Here is a 17,406-nt window from a genome sequence, read left to right on the forward strand (position 1 = left end):
CTTAAGCCAAACACATGAAATTATTGGTTATGCGTGGTGTTTACGTTCATCCATTTTCTACCTGTATTCTTTACGTCCGCTTCGCTGGCGCGTCATTCAGCCACCGAATCTAGAAGTACGCGCACACTCTAGCAAAACAGCCTGCGCTGTAGCACACATGCAAACCAAACCGGGCTGAGCAGGGAATTCATGTCCCACACATGCTCAATTTCCAGTTCGGCATGCGCTGTAAAAGCGAGAAGCAAATAGGACAGAGCTTTTTTCTCTTTCTGGCTACCGTAAATCTTAAGCAAAAATTCCGCAGGGTTATTGCTTGCACTATGGAGTAATGCGTGCTGACCGGACACCGTGTTTGTTCATTACGCTATTTTCGTACAGTTTTGTGATGAAAAGATACTCAATGATACAGCAAACAGTTGTTTAAGTCATGGAAATTTATCGCACACAGATTTCTGCTAAATTTCGTGTGAAAAATGCAGGTTATGTATACAGTTATGGCGAATTATGACCGGCTTGGTTTTGCACGATAAGATCCTACAGTGCGCATAGAATAATATGATTGAGGGCAAATGAGATGGCATGCGGATTATCATGCGCAAGACAAGTGATGTTTGAAACGAAACCGAACTGGTACCTGCAGCCTCTTCGACTCATGATCTCCTGTTACTTACGAAATCAAGCTTATTCTTTTTGGTATACAAAATCCGACCCCAAAATTCTCTACTTAGCGGCGCGTGGTCTTGGTTTTGTGAATCAAGTGCAACACGGGCGGCGTGAGGGAAAACCATCAAACAGATAGGGTCGAGTCGGTCATTTGTAGGGAGTTTGGAGAGGTTTTGTTAAGCCGAATATATATAAGTTATATAAGTAGATTTGATGCATCCATAATATTTCTGCATATCTATACGGCTGGAGTTTTCACGTGATAATTCACTTCAAAACAAGTTGGCAGCAATCATTTCTTTCAACATAAGTTCTTTTATTCAATTCGACATGTAGAATTCTTAAACAACTTCCTTTACCCAATTATAGTGATGTAATTAATCGAGCCAAACCAATTAATATGAATATATATAACCGATCAAACGTTTTTAATAATAACATTAAGTTTTTTTAATAATTACAGATGTCGCTATCATTTAAAGCGTTTCAGCCATCTATGAAAGAAAATTGAAAGCTTAGTTAAAATACATTTAGCGCCATCTGTTGAGTCAAAACGTAAACAGATAGCGAGGTCTAAATATTTCCAGCGCTTAAACCATATCAACCGCTGGAACGATTTTAAAGTTCAATAGATTTCCAAAATTCAACAACCCGTAACATTCATGCTCTTCTGTAGCTTTATTGTATTTTTTTAGTCTCCATACATTCATGGTTGATGAATGTTGAATTGAAAAACTGTTCAGCCGTGTTTGTTTATCCGATTTGATTGATTTATTTATTCATTGCTTACTTTTACAACTAATCTACTACAGATTTGCAGTTAGAAGCACTTAAATGCTTGTTGCTTGTCGCATTCACTGGATTAAGGGCGTGAAACGTGTGTGTGTGATGACTTTTGGCGTCGCCAGGGCACGATCGGTGGGTTGAGGGTAGGGTTGATCTCATTTACTGTGTTGCATCAAACCCTTTTTAAATTAGAAGTTTATAAATCAAGTGCACAGAGTACTGCAACAGGACCCAAAGCTTCCCAGCAGCTTTCTCCTTCACTGAACCTTTCATCGGTGTTATTACTTTTGTCTGATAGCTTATTTACATCCTCAAAGCTATTATCTGCAAATTACTACGTTAATTGGTGAAAATAAGAAAGATACAATTATCTCTCTCTCTGGGATGGAACATGAGGAAAGCAACCAAAAACATCTGGAATTAATGCTACACATCAAAAACGAAGTGAGTTTTGGAATAAAACCAGAGGAAAACCCTACGTTTGGCCGATGGGTGGAAAATTCGAAACAGTACAATGCCAAAAGACTCGTGAATCACAAAACCCGGCACACAACTAAACAACGTAGATGATAAGCCCAAGATTGACCGAACGATGCGTGAGTCCTTGCTGTAAGAGAAAGGAAGAACAAATAGAGGGCGAAAGGATCATTCTTTCGAGCTGTTCATCTATGTAATGTGTTTAGATTCGCTTTTCTTTGCTCTCTCTCTCTCACACACATACACACACATACCGCCGTGGGGATGTACTCAATTGCATAGAGACATACCAGGCACACACACGCGCACAAACACATGCAGGAGATGAACATTGAATGTATATGGGTTTACATATTTTCAAACTCTACTGTTGCGTAATTTATTCCGCTTCACTTTTTTTGTTTGCTTTTTTTTTAGTTTGTTTAAACGAATACATTCCATCCTCCGCTCTCGCCCTACGTTTCAGCCACCTTTTCAGCAGGTGTCCTTCATGCCTACACACACACACGCGCGTTTGCTCTTATGGTTCTGCTGGCTCCTATACCGCATCTGTTATCGCTTCCCCTTTTTTAATATTTTTGCGTACCTTATTTCCTTTCTCGCTATTTTCTAGGGTCCAACTTTCCACGTACTCCCTCTCTCTCATTCTCATACTCTTGATTTTTTTTGTAAGCTTATGATGATTTATATTTGTTGTTTTTTATTTCGTTTTCTTCTTATCTTCTTTTGTAGTGTGTTTTGTGTTATTTTTTCTTGTTGTTTTTGTAGTATGCATACTGTACTTTAAATTGTATGTCGGTTGCGATACAGCAGCGACTTGCCGGCTGCCTTAAAAGTGCTTACCGCTTTCCTACTAAGACGTTCCTCCTATACTGTATGATCAGTTATCAGTTTGCTGTCACTATACTGCTGTTCCTCGCCAACTCATCTCCTTTCGCTCTCTCTGTCTCTCTTTTCTTATCTTTCTCTGCCTGCTCCCTAGTCCTTGCTCTGTCTGCTCCGCTCCGGCACTGATAGCGAAGCGGTAGCAGATAGCAAAAATAACTAAAACGTATTTAAAAAAAAAGATTAACATTTATGTAGGGAAGTTTCACTAAATCTACAAAAAAAAGTTATATGGTTTATTTATGACGAATAACGGTCAAAGGCGGTAGAGCATTAAACAAGAATAGTAATTAAATTGTTAAGTCTTTCCGACCTGCGCCAATTGAATTCGGACTAATACTCACCACCCTCCTCCTTTTTCCCCTGATGCTACGCCTCCGTCTTGATCATCCTCACCCTTATAGTAACGTCGGCATACTACACTGCACTAACATCACACGAGATGCCCTACTAGCGCCCTTTCACTTTCTTCTCCCGTTTACTTTCCGGATTACTTCATATACTTCCTTCTATTCTCGCAATAAACTGTTTAATTCTTACTTTGTCCTAAAAAACGTTACTTCCAATTTCTTACAGCGTCTTCATGCGCCACGAGAAACGGCTGCGTTTGCTTCTTCTTTGTTTGCTTTATTTTTAAACCCATCTTCTCCTTTCTCATCCTTACAGGCTTTGCTACCTCGCAGTCGGATGATTTCCTCGCGCTCCCTACTTCTATGCCCATCGTGGGGGAGTTTACTTTTTTGTTCTATTTCATCTTGCATTACCTCTGCAGCGCCAATATATCCTACTTTACGTGTTCACTTACTACGTACGTGTATGTTGTATGGAGAGGGCGATGGGGAGAGATAGTGTTATTGAGTGAAAGAAAGGGGAAGAGAGAGAGAAAGTGAAAGGGTGGTGGGGGTGTATGTGTTCGAGGAAAACCACAAGCTAAAGAAAGAGAAAGCGCCACCACACGCCACCCAGAACCGCCTCTTTCTCCTTTCTCCCGCAGAATGCATATGCAGCGCCCGTTACAATGATTATGAACGCAACAAGGGAAAAAAAATAACAATAAGGACGACAAGAACTAAAAACGGACACGAAAATCACACCCACACAACGAGAGGGAAGAAAAATTGCACCGGCGTTGTGAACATTTTCCACCACCGCACGGACCACAAAGAGGAGCGAGCGGGGGGGAGGTGAGGAAGAGGAGAAACCAGGGCGAGTTTATACAGACACAAGGTACACCAACAACTTCACCGCTCGCTCGGAGGGCTCAAATGAGACGGGCGAGAGCGAGAGAGCGAGCAAGCGGGAAGGAGAAAAAGAAACGATCGTCGCGCTTTCCTCTAAATATGGGGTTACTTATATTATTAATCATATTTCCTTTACATATTAATGATTTGTTAGAACATTTCCTCGCGAATCGGGTTTTCCGCTTTTGCTTCTTCTGCTTTTGCTTTCCTCTTACTATGGCTTCTAGTGAAATTCAAATTTTTCTTATCATTCCTTAACACGCCCAAGTGCTTGCAGCGTGTATGATTCCTAATTAAAAAAAAAGAACGCAACGCTATCGGTGCCGGCATGCCTGCGAAGAAAACTCCAAAGGTGACAGTTGGAAAAAACACTCCAAGCAACGCCGGTACACCCTCTTTCGCTGCGGATATGGGGATATGGGGGGAGGTGGGGGTTGTAGACGAACGCAACTCTCGTTCCGAAAGAAAATGAAAACATGAAAAAAATGCAAAAAATAGTGACCGCGTCTATGCGTCCGAAATACGATGGTGCAATTGCTCATCCATATATATATATAAATATATAATAATAAAAAAAACATCTCCGGCCCGTGGATAAATGTTGAAACAAAAAAAATCGCATAAAAGAAAACGCCATACGCCTCCGATTATCACCTCCCACAGGACAAGAGGGTGGATGTGAATGTCTATCACCCGAAGTGTGATAAATGAAGGGAGGAGCTGTCAATGAGCCAGAAGAACAGGAGCAGCGTTTTCCCCTTCCCAACGTCCATCAGCGTGCTTCCTTTCGGGTCTTGCGAGTGTCGAAAGGAATACGCCAAGAAGGTAAAGAGGATACGGAGGGAGAAGCCGCCCAAAACCAAGAACCAAGAGGAGCTGTATGTGCGCGCGCGTATGTGTGTGTGTGCAATTTGAAGAGAATCTTGAGATTGATTTCGTGATCACCGAGCAGCAAGCTGCGATCGGGATGAAAATTAGCTGGCGATCGGAAGGGACGAGGAAGAAAGGAGGCGGTGGTGAAGGGTCAAACAGGACACTCTCGAGCTCACCAACGAGCCGAAAGTTAGCCTTCCCACTCTGACCGGAAACTCTGGGCACACATGATTCCATGTAAGGCCACCCCCATTGTCGGGCAATTTTTTACCGGGGGCTATATATCTGCTTTCTCCCGGTAAGGACAACCGGAAGTAACGCCAGCGTAGGCTCTCACCCCACGTACAAACACAGGACACACACACACACATGGCTTGCTTTTCTATTCCGTTTTTTTTTGCGTTTGTTGTTTTGCACCCGAATACAATGTTTTAGCTTTATGCCATCGTCTAAACTCTTGAATCTAATAGCTGGGAAATTAGTGAACATTGCTTATAATAAACGCCTCAGCTTATGATCGCGTTACGCTCCCCCTTCCCCTCCCCCTCTTTAACTTGTTGCCCTTGCTACCTTATTCTAAACGAGCGCATAGTATTATCCTTCCTAACGTTATCCACAAAACGCTGCCATTTCGGCTTGTCCTTCTCTCTCACTCTCTCGCTCGCTCTTTCAAGTTTTTCCACACTCTGTTTTTGTTAATTCGATTGTACTTGTCCTATCGCTGGTTCAGCAACTGTCCTTCCATTTTTTCTTTTCGGCAACAATGTTGCAAAACGCATCCGTACTAAATATATCCCTTTGCTCCTCTCATTTATTTCGTGTTCGTGTAGAGTGTGAGTGTGTGTGTATATGGGGTAAAATATATGTGTATGTGTGTCTGTGTGCGTGTCAATGTGGGTGTGTAGTGTAATTGTAAATGATGATGATGGTGGTCTTTTCGTGATTAATATCATCATTTTAAAAATATTTTTACATTTGCAAAAAAATTAAGACGAAATTTAAATGTAATAATAATAATAAAGAGCGCATTGCATACGTGAGGAGGGAGTGGTGGTGATGGTAGTGGGGAAGGAGGGCAGGGTAGGGTCAATGAAGTCCAGGGAAAGAAGGGGCAAAGGATCCGAGGGCTTTTTACTCGTTGTCGTCCTCATCACCGTCCTCCTCGTCGTCGTCGTCGTCATGCTGCTGTTGTACGGCGGCCGCGGCAGCGGCGGCAACAGCGGCGGCTTGGTGTGCCTGGACAACCTGTGCCTGCAACTGCTGTACGTGCTGCGGGAGATGCTGAAGCCCGGCCTGCTGCAGTTGCTGCGGCAGGTTCAAGCCGGGGGTGCCCCCACCTTGCTCATTTTTACACTTCAATTTATATTCCGTCATTTCCTGCAATTCAAAGAGTCGAACAAAACACACACGAGGGGGGCGTGCGTGCGCGGTGTGTTAGCGTTGGTGGAGATGTTTCGATGTGAGGTTAGGAATGGTAGAATAGTATACGGTACCTGCTCGTATCGCTGCTTGTCCTTTTCAGCCATCTGCTCGTACTTTTGCTTAATTTCGGCGTCCATATCTGACCATTTTCGACCCAGCTCCTTGGCGATGTCACCGACGCCATACTCCGGGTTCAGCGCCTTCACCTTGTTCCGCTCATCGTGGCAGAACCAGAAAAATGCGGACCTACAAAAAGCGATATTGGGGGGAATGTGTTAAAAACCTAACTCAAACGCCGAGGGACTATAAGCACCGCGGTTGTGTTCGTTTTATAGCTAAAACTTACAGCGATCGCTTCGGGGCATTCGGATCCTTAAATTGCTTCCGCTTCTTGCCACGGCCGACTACGGCACCCTTCGGTGGAACGTAGCTTTGCATCTCCAACTCGTACCGAGCCTTGTCCTTTTCTGCCATCTCGTGGAAGCGTTGCTTTTCCTTGTCCAACATGGTCTGCAGACAGAAAAATATCCAATTTAGTGTCTATTTACATTCGTGTTACTTGTCATTCAGGTTATGTTTTCATTCATGTTATTCATCTTACTTTTCATTCAGGTAATGTTTGCATTCATGTTATTCATGTTTCATTGTTCTGAGCCATGGATACGTTACAGTAAAAAATACAACAAATTATTTAATCTTCCAACTAAATTAGCAACTAAAGCTTTGAGTAAAATCTATCTGTCGGGGAAAAGGACACACCAACAGTCTGCCGAGGGAATTAGGATAAGCCTGATCCTGAGCCTGAAAATTAATACACTAAGCTTGAATGTCTTTTACCCCCCTGGAGATTTGATTGCAAACTATATCTCCAGATCCAACAGGTCGACCTAACAAAGTCCCATAAACCCCTGAGCAATATACAACTACGCTTCTAAAATGGCCAAATCTTACCTTCCACCGCTCCGCACACTTCCGGGAAAATTCGGCGAATATGACCTGCTCCTCAGGGTGCTTCTTCTTGTGCTCCTCTCGGCAAGTTTGTACGAAGAAGGCATACGCAGTCATGCGCCCCCTCGGCTTATTGTCCTTTACCTTGCCACCGGTGACGTTGCCGGCCACCATTTTGTTCAAAATGGCATTGCTTTGAACGTGGGTCTGGTTCTGAAAGAAAAATAGAAAGCACATGGCATTAGATTCACGTGATTGATTATCAATTGGCACGGGCAAAATCGCGTAAATCGCAAGGCAGCGTTAATCAATTTCCGGTAGCTATCAGACGTTAATCGTCATTTGCCGGTTTCTTGGGTGCGCGGCGTCTGCGGCTGTTGGCCTTTCCCGCAGCCTCACTTGTTTGAGGTGCAGGCAGCGGGGTCGCCTGCGGCATGAATATTACGAACGTATTGCCGTTCGTACCACCTTTCTGGTTACTAAATGCAACAGAAATACGATGCATTTTAAACTTAACTTAAGAGTTCCACTTAAGAGTTCTTAACTTCCTTCACACCACTTTTTAAGCGTCACTTCACGAGAATGACTGTTAACCGGAACGTATCGCGATTCGCAGGACCGACAGGACCCAATTTCTTAAATTGAACTACATTTTTCATAGGGTTATTTTAGACCATTCAAAAGAATAAGGTTTCTTTTAGACCATATAATATTTTTTTTAACGATGGAAAATAAAATGGCATAAATTGTTTCATAAAACATCAAAAACAATAAAATACATTTAAAAAAATTATAGCTCCAACATATATGTAAGAACAACATTTATTTGGCAGTACTTCACGGAAGATACTCCCACCCACCCACTCCTTCACACCCTAATTTCTAAATAGTTAAAACCATCATCTACTTGTTCTCGCACTATATAATATCTGTTGGGAACATTTATTAAAATTAAAGAGTGTTAACACAAAAGATATGAAAAGTATTGAGAAAATTTAAATGAGGCAAATACTTCGGCATGCTCTACAACAAGAATCGAGCAAGACAGTAAATATGCTTAATCACTTTATTGATTCTCTTTATTTATTTACCCTAATTATTTTTCTCAGCAGGTATTATTTTTTATTTACACTTGCTCCTACTTTTAACATCACACTCCCATGTGTTGGGCTCCCACTTTTGTGCACACTATGTGTGTAATTAGCGCTTAAGCGGCAGATTCTAGAATTTTTTGTGTTCATTCAGCGAATTACCAATGCAAAATTTTATATATGCGATCATTTTTCAAGCAAGTGCAGGTTTAGTACACAAGTGATTAAAGTGTCAGGACTTATAAATCGAGATTGTCCAAATCAACTTCCGCCTTGTCCTTTTTCGCTCCCGACTGCCGACCAGACTGGATGATCAAGCTTTGTCCTTCGTGAAAATTCTTGTAAAAAGGATTCTACAAGTGAATCGATTTATAGAGAAATGTAAAAGGTATGTAATAGTACATAAGGAGCAAATATCTTGATTCCTTCATATTTTTGGCATATTATTCATTGTGTTAATCACAAAATCGCTACTCCTAACTAAAACTGTACGCGCTAACTGTTCGTTGTGTTCCGCTATATTTTTCTAGGTTAAGTGAACGATACGTAGGCGTCCTTTTCGTGAAAATTCTTGTAAAGATATTTTACTAGTGATTTGATTTATAGAAAATTATAAAGATATGTAATAGTACAATCTTGATCTTGAGCAAATATCCTGATTCCTTCATATTTTTGGCATGTTAATCATTGTGTTACTCACAAAATCGCTATTCCTAACTAAAACTGTACGCGCTGCTAACTGTACAAATTTCAAAACTAATAACAAATTCTTCATGTGTGTTTCTTTGTATGCATGGGGTAAATCGTTTTAATATATTTCCCTGGTGTATACAGGGAAATACACGTGTCAGAATGTTCTTCAAATTATTATCAGTGCGGATTGAACACCAAATTTAAGATTATCCTTCTTCTTCATCCTCCTTCCATATTTTATTTAGTGAAATTTGAGTGCCGAAAGATTCAAATGAACTAGTCGCTTTATGCAATATGCAAAGTTTATATTTTACTCAAATTATCTATTCTCCCTCTACTATTCTAGCAGACTAGTAGAGATAGATACACTAACCGAGCTCACCCGGGATAAGGTGCAATTTGCGCGGTTGATGGGAGGAAATGCCCACCAGCCATGGAATTTAAAAAATTACTTGTACCCGCTATCAGCGACTATGTGAAAATTCAGGAAAATTCGCATCCTAAGTACGCCGCCAACAACGAGCCACAGAATGACAAAATACGTGAAAGCATGTAAGGAAAAAGCCTAAATCTTGAGAAATCTAATGCTCCTCGAAAATCATATCAACTTTCGCAGAAAAAAACGGTATACTAAAACTGTCCTTTCTTCTCACAGATGCTGGCGACAGAGGAATGAAATTCGGATAAGTCAGACATTGTTTTTGTTGTGGATAAAACACACACACGTTCCCAAACGAATCCTCACCTCCCCCCCCCGCCCGTCGCTCCGCACGCAACACAGGCCCCGCGGCGTACATACCTGATGCTGTTGAGTTTGCTGTTGCTGTTGCTGCTGTTGCTGCTGTTGTTGCTGCTGTTGCTGCTGCTGCTGCTGTTGCAGGGAGTTATCGAGCGCATTTTGGCCACCCGGGTACCACCACTGGGTGGTGGGCGCTGTGCTGGACATGGTGGGAGGGTCACCGGGCCGGGCCACCACTGTGCTCATGCCGAGCCGGTAATCGTACGGTGCGTTCGAGGTGGACACCGTCACACCGGACATCGTGGTGACCGGATTCTGAAAGCTGTTGGCCATTTTGTACGAGAACAGCTGCTGGGTGGCGGACGTGGACGTTGTGCTGTTGTTCCGGGCGCTGTCGTTTTGCTGCTGCTGTTGCTGGTTCTGCTGCTGTTGCTGTACCGCAACCTGGTGCTGCAGTTGCGCTGCCTGCTGCTGGGCAAGCTGCTGTTGGTGGTGCTGATTGATGAGATGCTGGTGGTGCTGCAGTGTCTGCTGTTCCGTCGACGAGATGCCTCCCGGCCACCAGACGGCGTCCTCACGCGTACCCCAAGCACCGCGATGGTGCTCCGACATCTTCTTCTGCTGCTAACTGAAGCACACGCGTACCGCGCACACTGGGCGGCGCCGCACACGTATAAACCGTTTTCGAGAGGGTTGAAGCAGGTGGGGGGGTGGGGCGGGGAGGAGGAGTGGTGCTGGTGGTCGCGGGGGAAGAGCAGTAGACGAGCGTTTATGCACAGGTAATATGCAAGCACGACCTCTTTTGTTTTTGTTTCTGCTATCCAAGCCCGCTTCTAGTCCGTAATCTAATCTCTTATCCCGGGGTTTGACACCTCTGGTCGATCTCAGGTGTTCGCGCGCGTTGGTCGTGTCGATTGCGCACACCTCCTCAATACGCCGATGGGGAAGACCGTTGCATACACCTGCACAAGTGTATGTTGCCAGCTAGCGCGTTCTTCTACTCTTCTGCGACCTCGCTGCTGCTTCACGAGATGTAGCCAATATCGATGGTGGTGACAACGATCGGCGGCCTCTGCTCATCCTCGTCGGACGATGGCCGATCACAGAGCGAGCGAGAGAGAGAGACAGAGAGAGGTGACTGTAGTGGTGTGGTGTGGTGTTCGATTAGTTTTCCTTTAATCGCGTTGTTCACAGGAGCACAGCCGTTCGATCGGAGCGTCTCCTCGCCGTCTATCGTGTCGACGATGTTGCCGCGACTCCTGCCACTCCCCAGCACTGCTCTGCCCTCTACTGCCGCTTGACCTACCGATCGGTGCGGTTCTTCTTCTGCTGCTGCTTCTCCTGATAACGCAGCCAAACGACGTTGCACGGTAGTGTCCGCGCCAGCGGTGCATCAGGGGGTGATAACCCACACTGTCAGGACCGGAATTGGGGTGGTGATACTCTCTCTCTCTCTCCAGCGATGCTGCTTTCACGCACGCCCACACACGTCCATACACAACACACACCCACGCGGGGGACGACCTGTGTGCGTTTTTGTTTTTTTTTTTTTTAATTTCCTGCACTCCCGCCGCACGCGTACTTTCCACACCAGCAAGGATGCACTTAAACTCACACGCACGCACACACACACACGATCAGTTGCACAACACACGCGGGCGCGATTCGATCGGACGCTCGTTTATGCTTTCACACGCTAAATTGTTTCCGGTTTCTTTGCTTTGTAGCTGCACTTGAAAATGCTGCTGCTGCTGCTGCTGAGTTGCACTGCCAGTGGAAAGTTCGGCTGCTGCACTTGCAATACACACGCTTAATTCGGCCGGACAACTGCTGTTATGTTGATCACACAAAGTGTAAGGGAATTAGCGAACACGGCTCCACTACCATACACACCTGCACACACAAGGTGGGCGGAGAGTGTGGGATGCATCACTTGTATGTATGTAAGTCTGTTAAAAGTTCTTTTGTCTAAAAACTAACACTAACCCCCCTCCCTGCGCTGGAAAACCCAACCAACGTGGAAAAATGGGTCTTCGCATGCGATTTGTTCTTAAATATATCTAACCATTAAATTATCTTTCTTTATATATATTTATATATTATTCATATTTATTTGGGGACGGCCAGGCCGTATTGCGAAATTGTCCTTTTATATATGGGATCATTTTACTGCTTTATATTGGGATCATTTATGCAACTCCCTAATTTACTCCTTAATTTTCCCTTGACCTGAGGTTGATGTTTTCCTCCTCCATGATAGTGTCCTTTTCAATGAATTTGCTAATCTTACAAAAGTACCAAATGCGCACAGTTGAAAACAATATATATCATTAAAAATATTTTAAGGAAGACCAATAATGGGGCAGCTGGAAAATGGCAACTTAGAAACAGAAAAAAAAACATTCGATTGGGTTTTTGGCTGAGTGGGTAGGACTTAAAGTTTCTCCCCTCGCCTTAAACGCGTGAGCATCCGATATAAAAAAGCCCTGATCTGCGCCTTTTCAGGAATGTTTTTTTTTTGTTATGGGCCTATAAATATGATCGTAAAACAACACGGCATCAATTCGCAATCAAACCCCATGGCCAGGTTGGCGAATAATATATGCCCGTATTTGTCCGCAGTAGGCGCCTGATCCGCGTATATATGACCGTTTTCGAGGCTGATATTTTGCATTTAGAAGGAATTACTTTAAGGTAGTTCCACGTACAGGATGGTTGCAACGACATTTCGAATCTCCCCCATCAAGGTTGGCCGTTGGGATGATTTTATTATTATTACCTCGACCCTATTTTAAGCATTTTATACCCACATCATGCACGAAAACATTACGTGAAATGCATCGTGCTCGCGGGCTGCAATCTTAAATTGCATACGCTTTGTACGTTTTCTGCTCAATTTTATTGCTATATTGGCGGTCGATCCAAAAACACAACAAACGAGAACAATCTGACAGATCGTCTGTCAATTTGTCAAAACAATTTGAATTGCCGATCCCAGAAGCCTTGAACCGGGGTGCCATTTAGCAGGGAAAATGGCCAACAAATGCAGATGAAAGCCGTAAAACCACCAACGCCGACTGAATTGTTGCTCTTGGGAAAACAAACCCGTTCTCCATACCAGCTTGTCGTGGGATTTGGAGGTCACAAAAAGGACTACACATTGGCGGTTAATAGGGAACGGTTGCCAAATAAAATAACACCCCACATTGTGGCAGGTTTTTGGAACATAACATGTGGCGTCGAAGCTCGTTTTTGGAACACATTCGCATGCGAACAGGTTTTAAAACTATAAATAAATTCAATTGTTGCGGAAACATTTCAACAACTGTGAACAAATGCTGGCCACTATCATGAAATAAGCATGAATCACGTAAAACTACGCCTGCACATCTGATAAAATGTCAGTAATTGCATTGTATTGAATTTTTTCGAAGCATCATCTAGTGCGAGTGGTTTATAGTTAATAATATAAAACTCCCAAGTCCTTAGGAAACCTTAATAATTATAATAATATAAAACTCCAAATTCCTTAGGAAACCCTAATAATTATAATAATATAAAACTCCTAAGTCCTTAGGTTTAATAATATAGTTTTAATAATATAAAACTCCCATGTTCTTAGGAAACCCATTTCATTTGCATTTTGCCGTACTGCAAAACCTTATAATTCAAGCACGCTTCAAGTTTGAGCAAATGATGCAAACATGTATGAAGAATCATAGCAATAAAGCTGTTGTATTCCAAGCATTAGCACCGTAGGCATGCAATATAAACCTGCTTAAGGGCTAAAAAAAGACAGTGCATTTGCTGCCTTGTATTCTCCTATATCCTACTCTTTTCCGCTGAGAATTGTCAAAACGGTTTAGCCGTTTAGATCAAACCTCCAAAAGACGCTTCATTGTGCGTTGGTTAATGCGCACTTTGTATCGCTTGGAAAACATATCTCTCCTACAATCGTTTTGTTCGCTACAAGTTATTACAACTAAATTAAGTGCCATCCAGCAGCCGTTTACCACGAAATCTTCAAATCCCGGTACGTATTTTTTATCATTACTCCTAATTGGATCAAAATGCTAACCTGGGAGAGGGGATTGTTACGCTCGTGAAGCTTCCAACATTTTGCCGGAAGGTGGAATGAAATGCAGGTGACGAGAAAACAAAAAAGGCTCTTATTTTTATCGGTGCTGACATGAGGAAAAGATGGTGTGTGTGTGCGCTATTGACGACGCGTACTTTTGGTTTCGATTTATCGCCTCCAGCGTAGCATCGATTTTACCATGTTGCCATGGCCAGCCATGTCCATCAAAATGGCGAGGGTTTTGTTTAGAAATGCCGCGCGAGGCATCCGCGATTGGAAGAATTGTTTGAACTGTTTGCAAAAAAAACATTTCATTGTCTGTCGTAAAGGTTCTATTTGAAAGGAATCTTCATCAAACGATTCCAAGTGATCGACTTTATTGGTTGAAAGAACATAAAGTGGCTTGAATCTGAATCTTTCTTGAAATTTAATTTCTCTTCTCTGCACCCGCTATGACAATATATTCAATTCGAGAGACTAGCCTGCTTTCGTGTGTGTTAGTGCGTTGCAGTGGATAGGATGGAATGGACTCCGAACGCGCATCTCGTCTCACTGTGCGTCACGGTGAGATTCTCACTATGGTGAACTTCTCACTATGGTGAAAATGCGCCCCCAACTCGCAAAGGCTGTGCTGTTGGGTATTGCTCGTGATTATTATTGTAACGCGTACAAGTGAAATGCTTCAAACCCATATGGTGGTCGAAATCTCATTTCTTCTTCAGCAAACAAAAATTATTTATTATTTTCCCATCCCCCAAGAGGCCTGGCAAACTGTCCCCTTTCCTTCCGAAGACTTTCTCCATATTCCTACATCACACCAAGGTGATATTCTTGAATAAGCCTGAACTGTTGTTTCTCTCTTTTTGTTATCTTATCAAGTGTAATGTTATCGAATAGAAAAATAGTGCTGGCAAGTTTCAAAAGGGATTGCAGAGGAAATATGCGCATTCGTGTTTTGAATGGTAACAACAACAATAATTTCCGTGCCTTAAGAAGCAAAATTTGCAGGAGATGAAGAAACTCCTTTCGAACCGTTTCTTCCGTTGAATAGTTTTTGACCCAACATATATCCTTGTCTAGTGGGTGGAGGGAGGAGGGGGGGGGGGGGGCTTTGAAAATGGCACGCTTTTTCACGCAACTGCCGCAGAAAATCAAAAGGCGAGAAGAGCCACACACAATTTAATGCGTTCTTCTAGCAGTTTATACACACACACATACGGGGGGTTTTGGGGAATGTTGGCGAAGCGTAGTCCGAAATGAGATCCGGAATTCCGGCTGCCACCGCAGCAAGAATACCATATATGTATGCAAGTGTGTGTTTTTGTGTGTGCAGTTGCGATAGGGTACGTGTGCAGCACACCAGCACCCGGTTCAAGCAAAATGGTGGACGCATATAAAGTATGCTTCAAAGAAGAGAGCGAGAACGTGTGTACGAAAACAAGAGAGAGAGTGTATTCTCCAAGATTTAGTTTAGAATGCTCAAAAACACATCGTTCGTTAAAAAAGAGAATATCAAAAAATCAGCCCAGCGTGAAGCTGTCTATAGTGAATTTCAACCATACTCGACTGAAAAAAGAGCGTGTTACACACACGCTGACGGATGGAATAGCAACGAGAACAAGACGTAAATAAATGTTGCAATGTTGTGAAGATAAATCAAGAAAGAAAATCGGCCGTGCCATGCAAACGATTTAAAACCGATTCTTAAGCACCACCATCACCTGAAAGACGCCGTTTTAACGCACCCAAAAAAAATGTACACCCGCCACACCAGTCCGTGCGCGCTAGTGTTGGTGTGCAACGAAAAACCGATGCGCAGCGCGGCCGGGAGACGCGCGAACCGGGCACACACAAAATGGCAGCAGTGCGAGCGAGATCGCGACCCGCATCCGGAGGTTCGCTCGAGCGCGCGGTCCCTTTAGGGCGAGAGCGAGACGAAACATTCGTGCTTGGATGCGTGTGCGTGCTGGCGCGAGAGAAGCGCGTGAGTTGGACAAACGACAAAATTGAAACAATACCACCGCGAGGGGGCGCTTCTTGTTCCGATCGGTCGAAACGGACAGTTGGCTATCGTGTCGGCTGTGTGTGCGTGATCATGGGCGCTTGCGCGATGTGTGTTGGTGTTGCAGGAAGCAAAGAGCGCGCTCGGCCACGCAGCATTCCTACGGGGGTAGTGTTCAGTGTGGCATGAAAAATCGATCCGAAAAATTCGTTTCGTTCCCTTTGACACCCCAACCCTTGGCAAAATGCGAAAACAATCACAAGAACACGGCCAGAATCGAATATTAAATGAGCGGCGAACAGTAAAACCTTCCCTACGACGTCCACAGGACCTAAAATAGCTACGTAGCCAGGCAGAAGCGATCGAACCTAGGAATGCCAACATTTTCAAGCATCGCAAATGGTATCTAATAAGAAACGTATCCTTTTGTTTCACCGAATGTCATTTCCTTCCCAAAAACGTACTAAAAATTCACGTCACGAGAGCAAAAGCGCGCGCGCTCGTAACGACGCCGAACAAACCCGTTTCGATCATATCGTTGTGTTAGTGCAGTTTCGGTGCGTTAGAAAGTGCGTACGCCAAAGGCACGAAAAAGCGCGCGCGAATTGCAGCTGCTGCTGTGTCCGTTTTTGACGAGGGAAAAAGGGAGAACCAATGTGGAGGGGGGATGGCTTGGGCACCATAATTTCTCCCCCCCCTCGGTTCATCCTGTAGAAATTAATCATCAGCTTCGCGAGTTGATTTCCGCGCGAGTGTGTTGGTTCTGCTGTGTGTGAGATGGCCAAAAGGCCAATGAAACAATCCAATATGGCCCCCGAGGTTCTCCCGATCCACGCGCTCTCGCGTGTACCGGTGAATGTGTATGTGTGTGTGTGGAGGGAAACGAAGCTATCTCATCCATGGCCGCGTTGTACTGGCAATCGCTCAGACAAACCCTGGCCATGAGATTGGCGAGTCGATCAACCAACGGCCCCATTCGCAAGAGAGAATGGGCATTTTATTACGCATGCACTAACACACGCAGAGGGGGGGGGGGGGGGAAGGACTATAAAATTGTGTGAAGGATAAAAAAAATTCCCGCATGGATGGACGCACTTCTTCATCGTCGCCATTCGTAACCTTACCAAAGGAAAATTTATTTTTCTTAGTCTCGCACACCGAATGAAAAGCGCTTTTTCCAAAACGAAAACTGATCAGTTTTTTACTCTACCCGTTGCATTCTCGAGCACGCTCGATTCGAGGATAATGTGTAATGGCGACGCGTAACAATAATGAAGAGACGCCATTGCGCACGCAAAAGCACGCGGTGTGAGCGTTCGATCGAACGCAACCCAACATAATGAGAGAGTGTGAGCCAACTCACACGCGTTTTTGTGTGTTTGCTCACGAGCGCGTCTCACTAAGCGCGCCAGTGAGAAAGAGAGTGACGGACGCCGTCTGCGCAAATGCCTGCACGAGGCGTGAGCTGCTCACTTCACGGTGGTGAGTTTTCACTATGGTAACGTTGC

At 44.0% G+C, this 17,406-nt stretch overlaps 1 protein-coding gene across 1 annotated transcript; it reads right to left on the bottom strand.

The window, feature by feature from the left end:
* Nucleotides 1-5,474: 5,474 nt before the first annotated feature.
* Nucleotides 5,475-10,430, bottom strand: LOC128728886 (high mobility group protein DSP1-like). The gene is made up of 5 exons (XM_053822536.1): nt 9,879-10,430; nt 7,299-7,508; nt 6,694-6,857; nt 6,419-6,593; nt 5,475-6,302 (listed from the first exon to the last, which is right to left on the bottom strand). The coding sequence occupies exons 1-5, from the start codon at nt 10,428-10,430 to the stop codon at nt 6,057-6,059; spliced, it is 1,347 nt and encodes a 448-aa protein (XP_053678511.1). The 3' UTR covers nt 5,475-6,056.
* Nucleotides 10,431-17,406: the final 6,976 nt, after the last annotated feature.

Source organism: Anopheles nili, chromosome X (assembly GCF_943737925.1).
Source record: "Anopheles nili chromosome X, idAnoNiliSN_F5_01, whole genome shotgun sequence".
Classification (NCBI taxonomy): domain Eukaryota; kingdom Metazoa; phylum Arthropoda; class Insecta; order Diptera; family Culicidae; genus Anopheles; species Anopheles nili.

Bases quoted from the DNA above. Each gene is read 5' to 3' on its own strand.
- LOC128728886 (XM_053822536.1), bottom strand. From the start codon at position 10,430: ATGTCGGAGCACCATCGCGGTGCTTGGGGTACGCGTGAGGACGCCGTC. The intron at 7,509-9,878 runs GTATGTACGCCG...TTTTTCTTTCAG, and splicing joins AGCAAACTCAACAGCATCAG to AACCAGACCCACGTTCAAAG. The intron at 6,858-7,298 runs GTAAGATTTGGC...TTCTGTCTGCAG, and splicing joins AGTGTGCGGAGCGGTGGAAG to ACCATGTTGGACAAGGAAAA.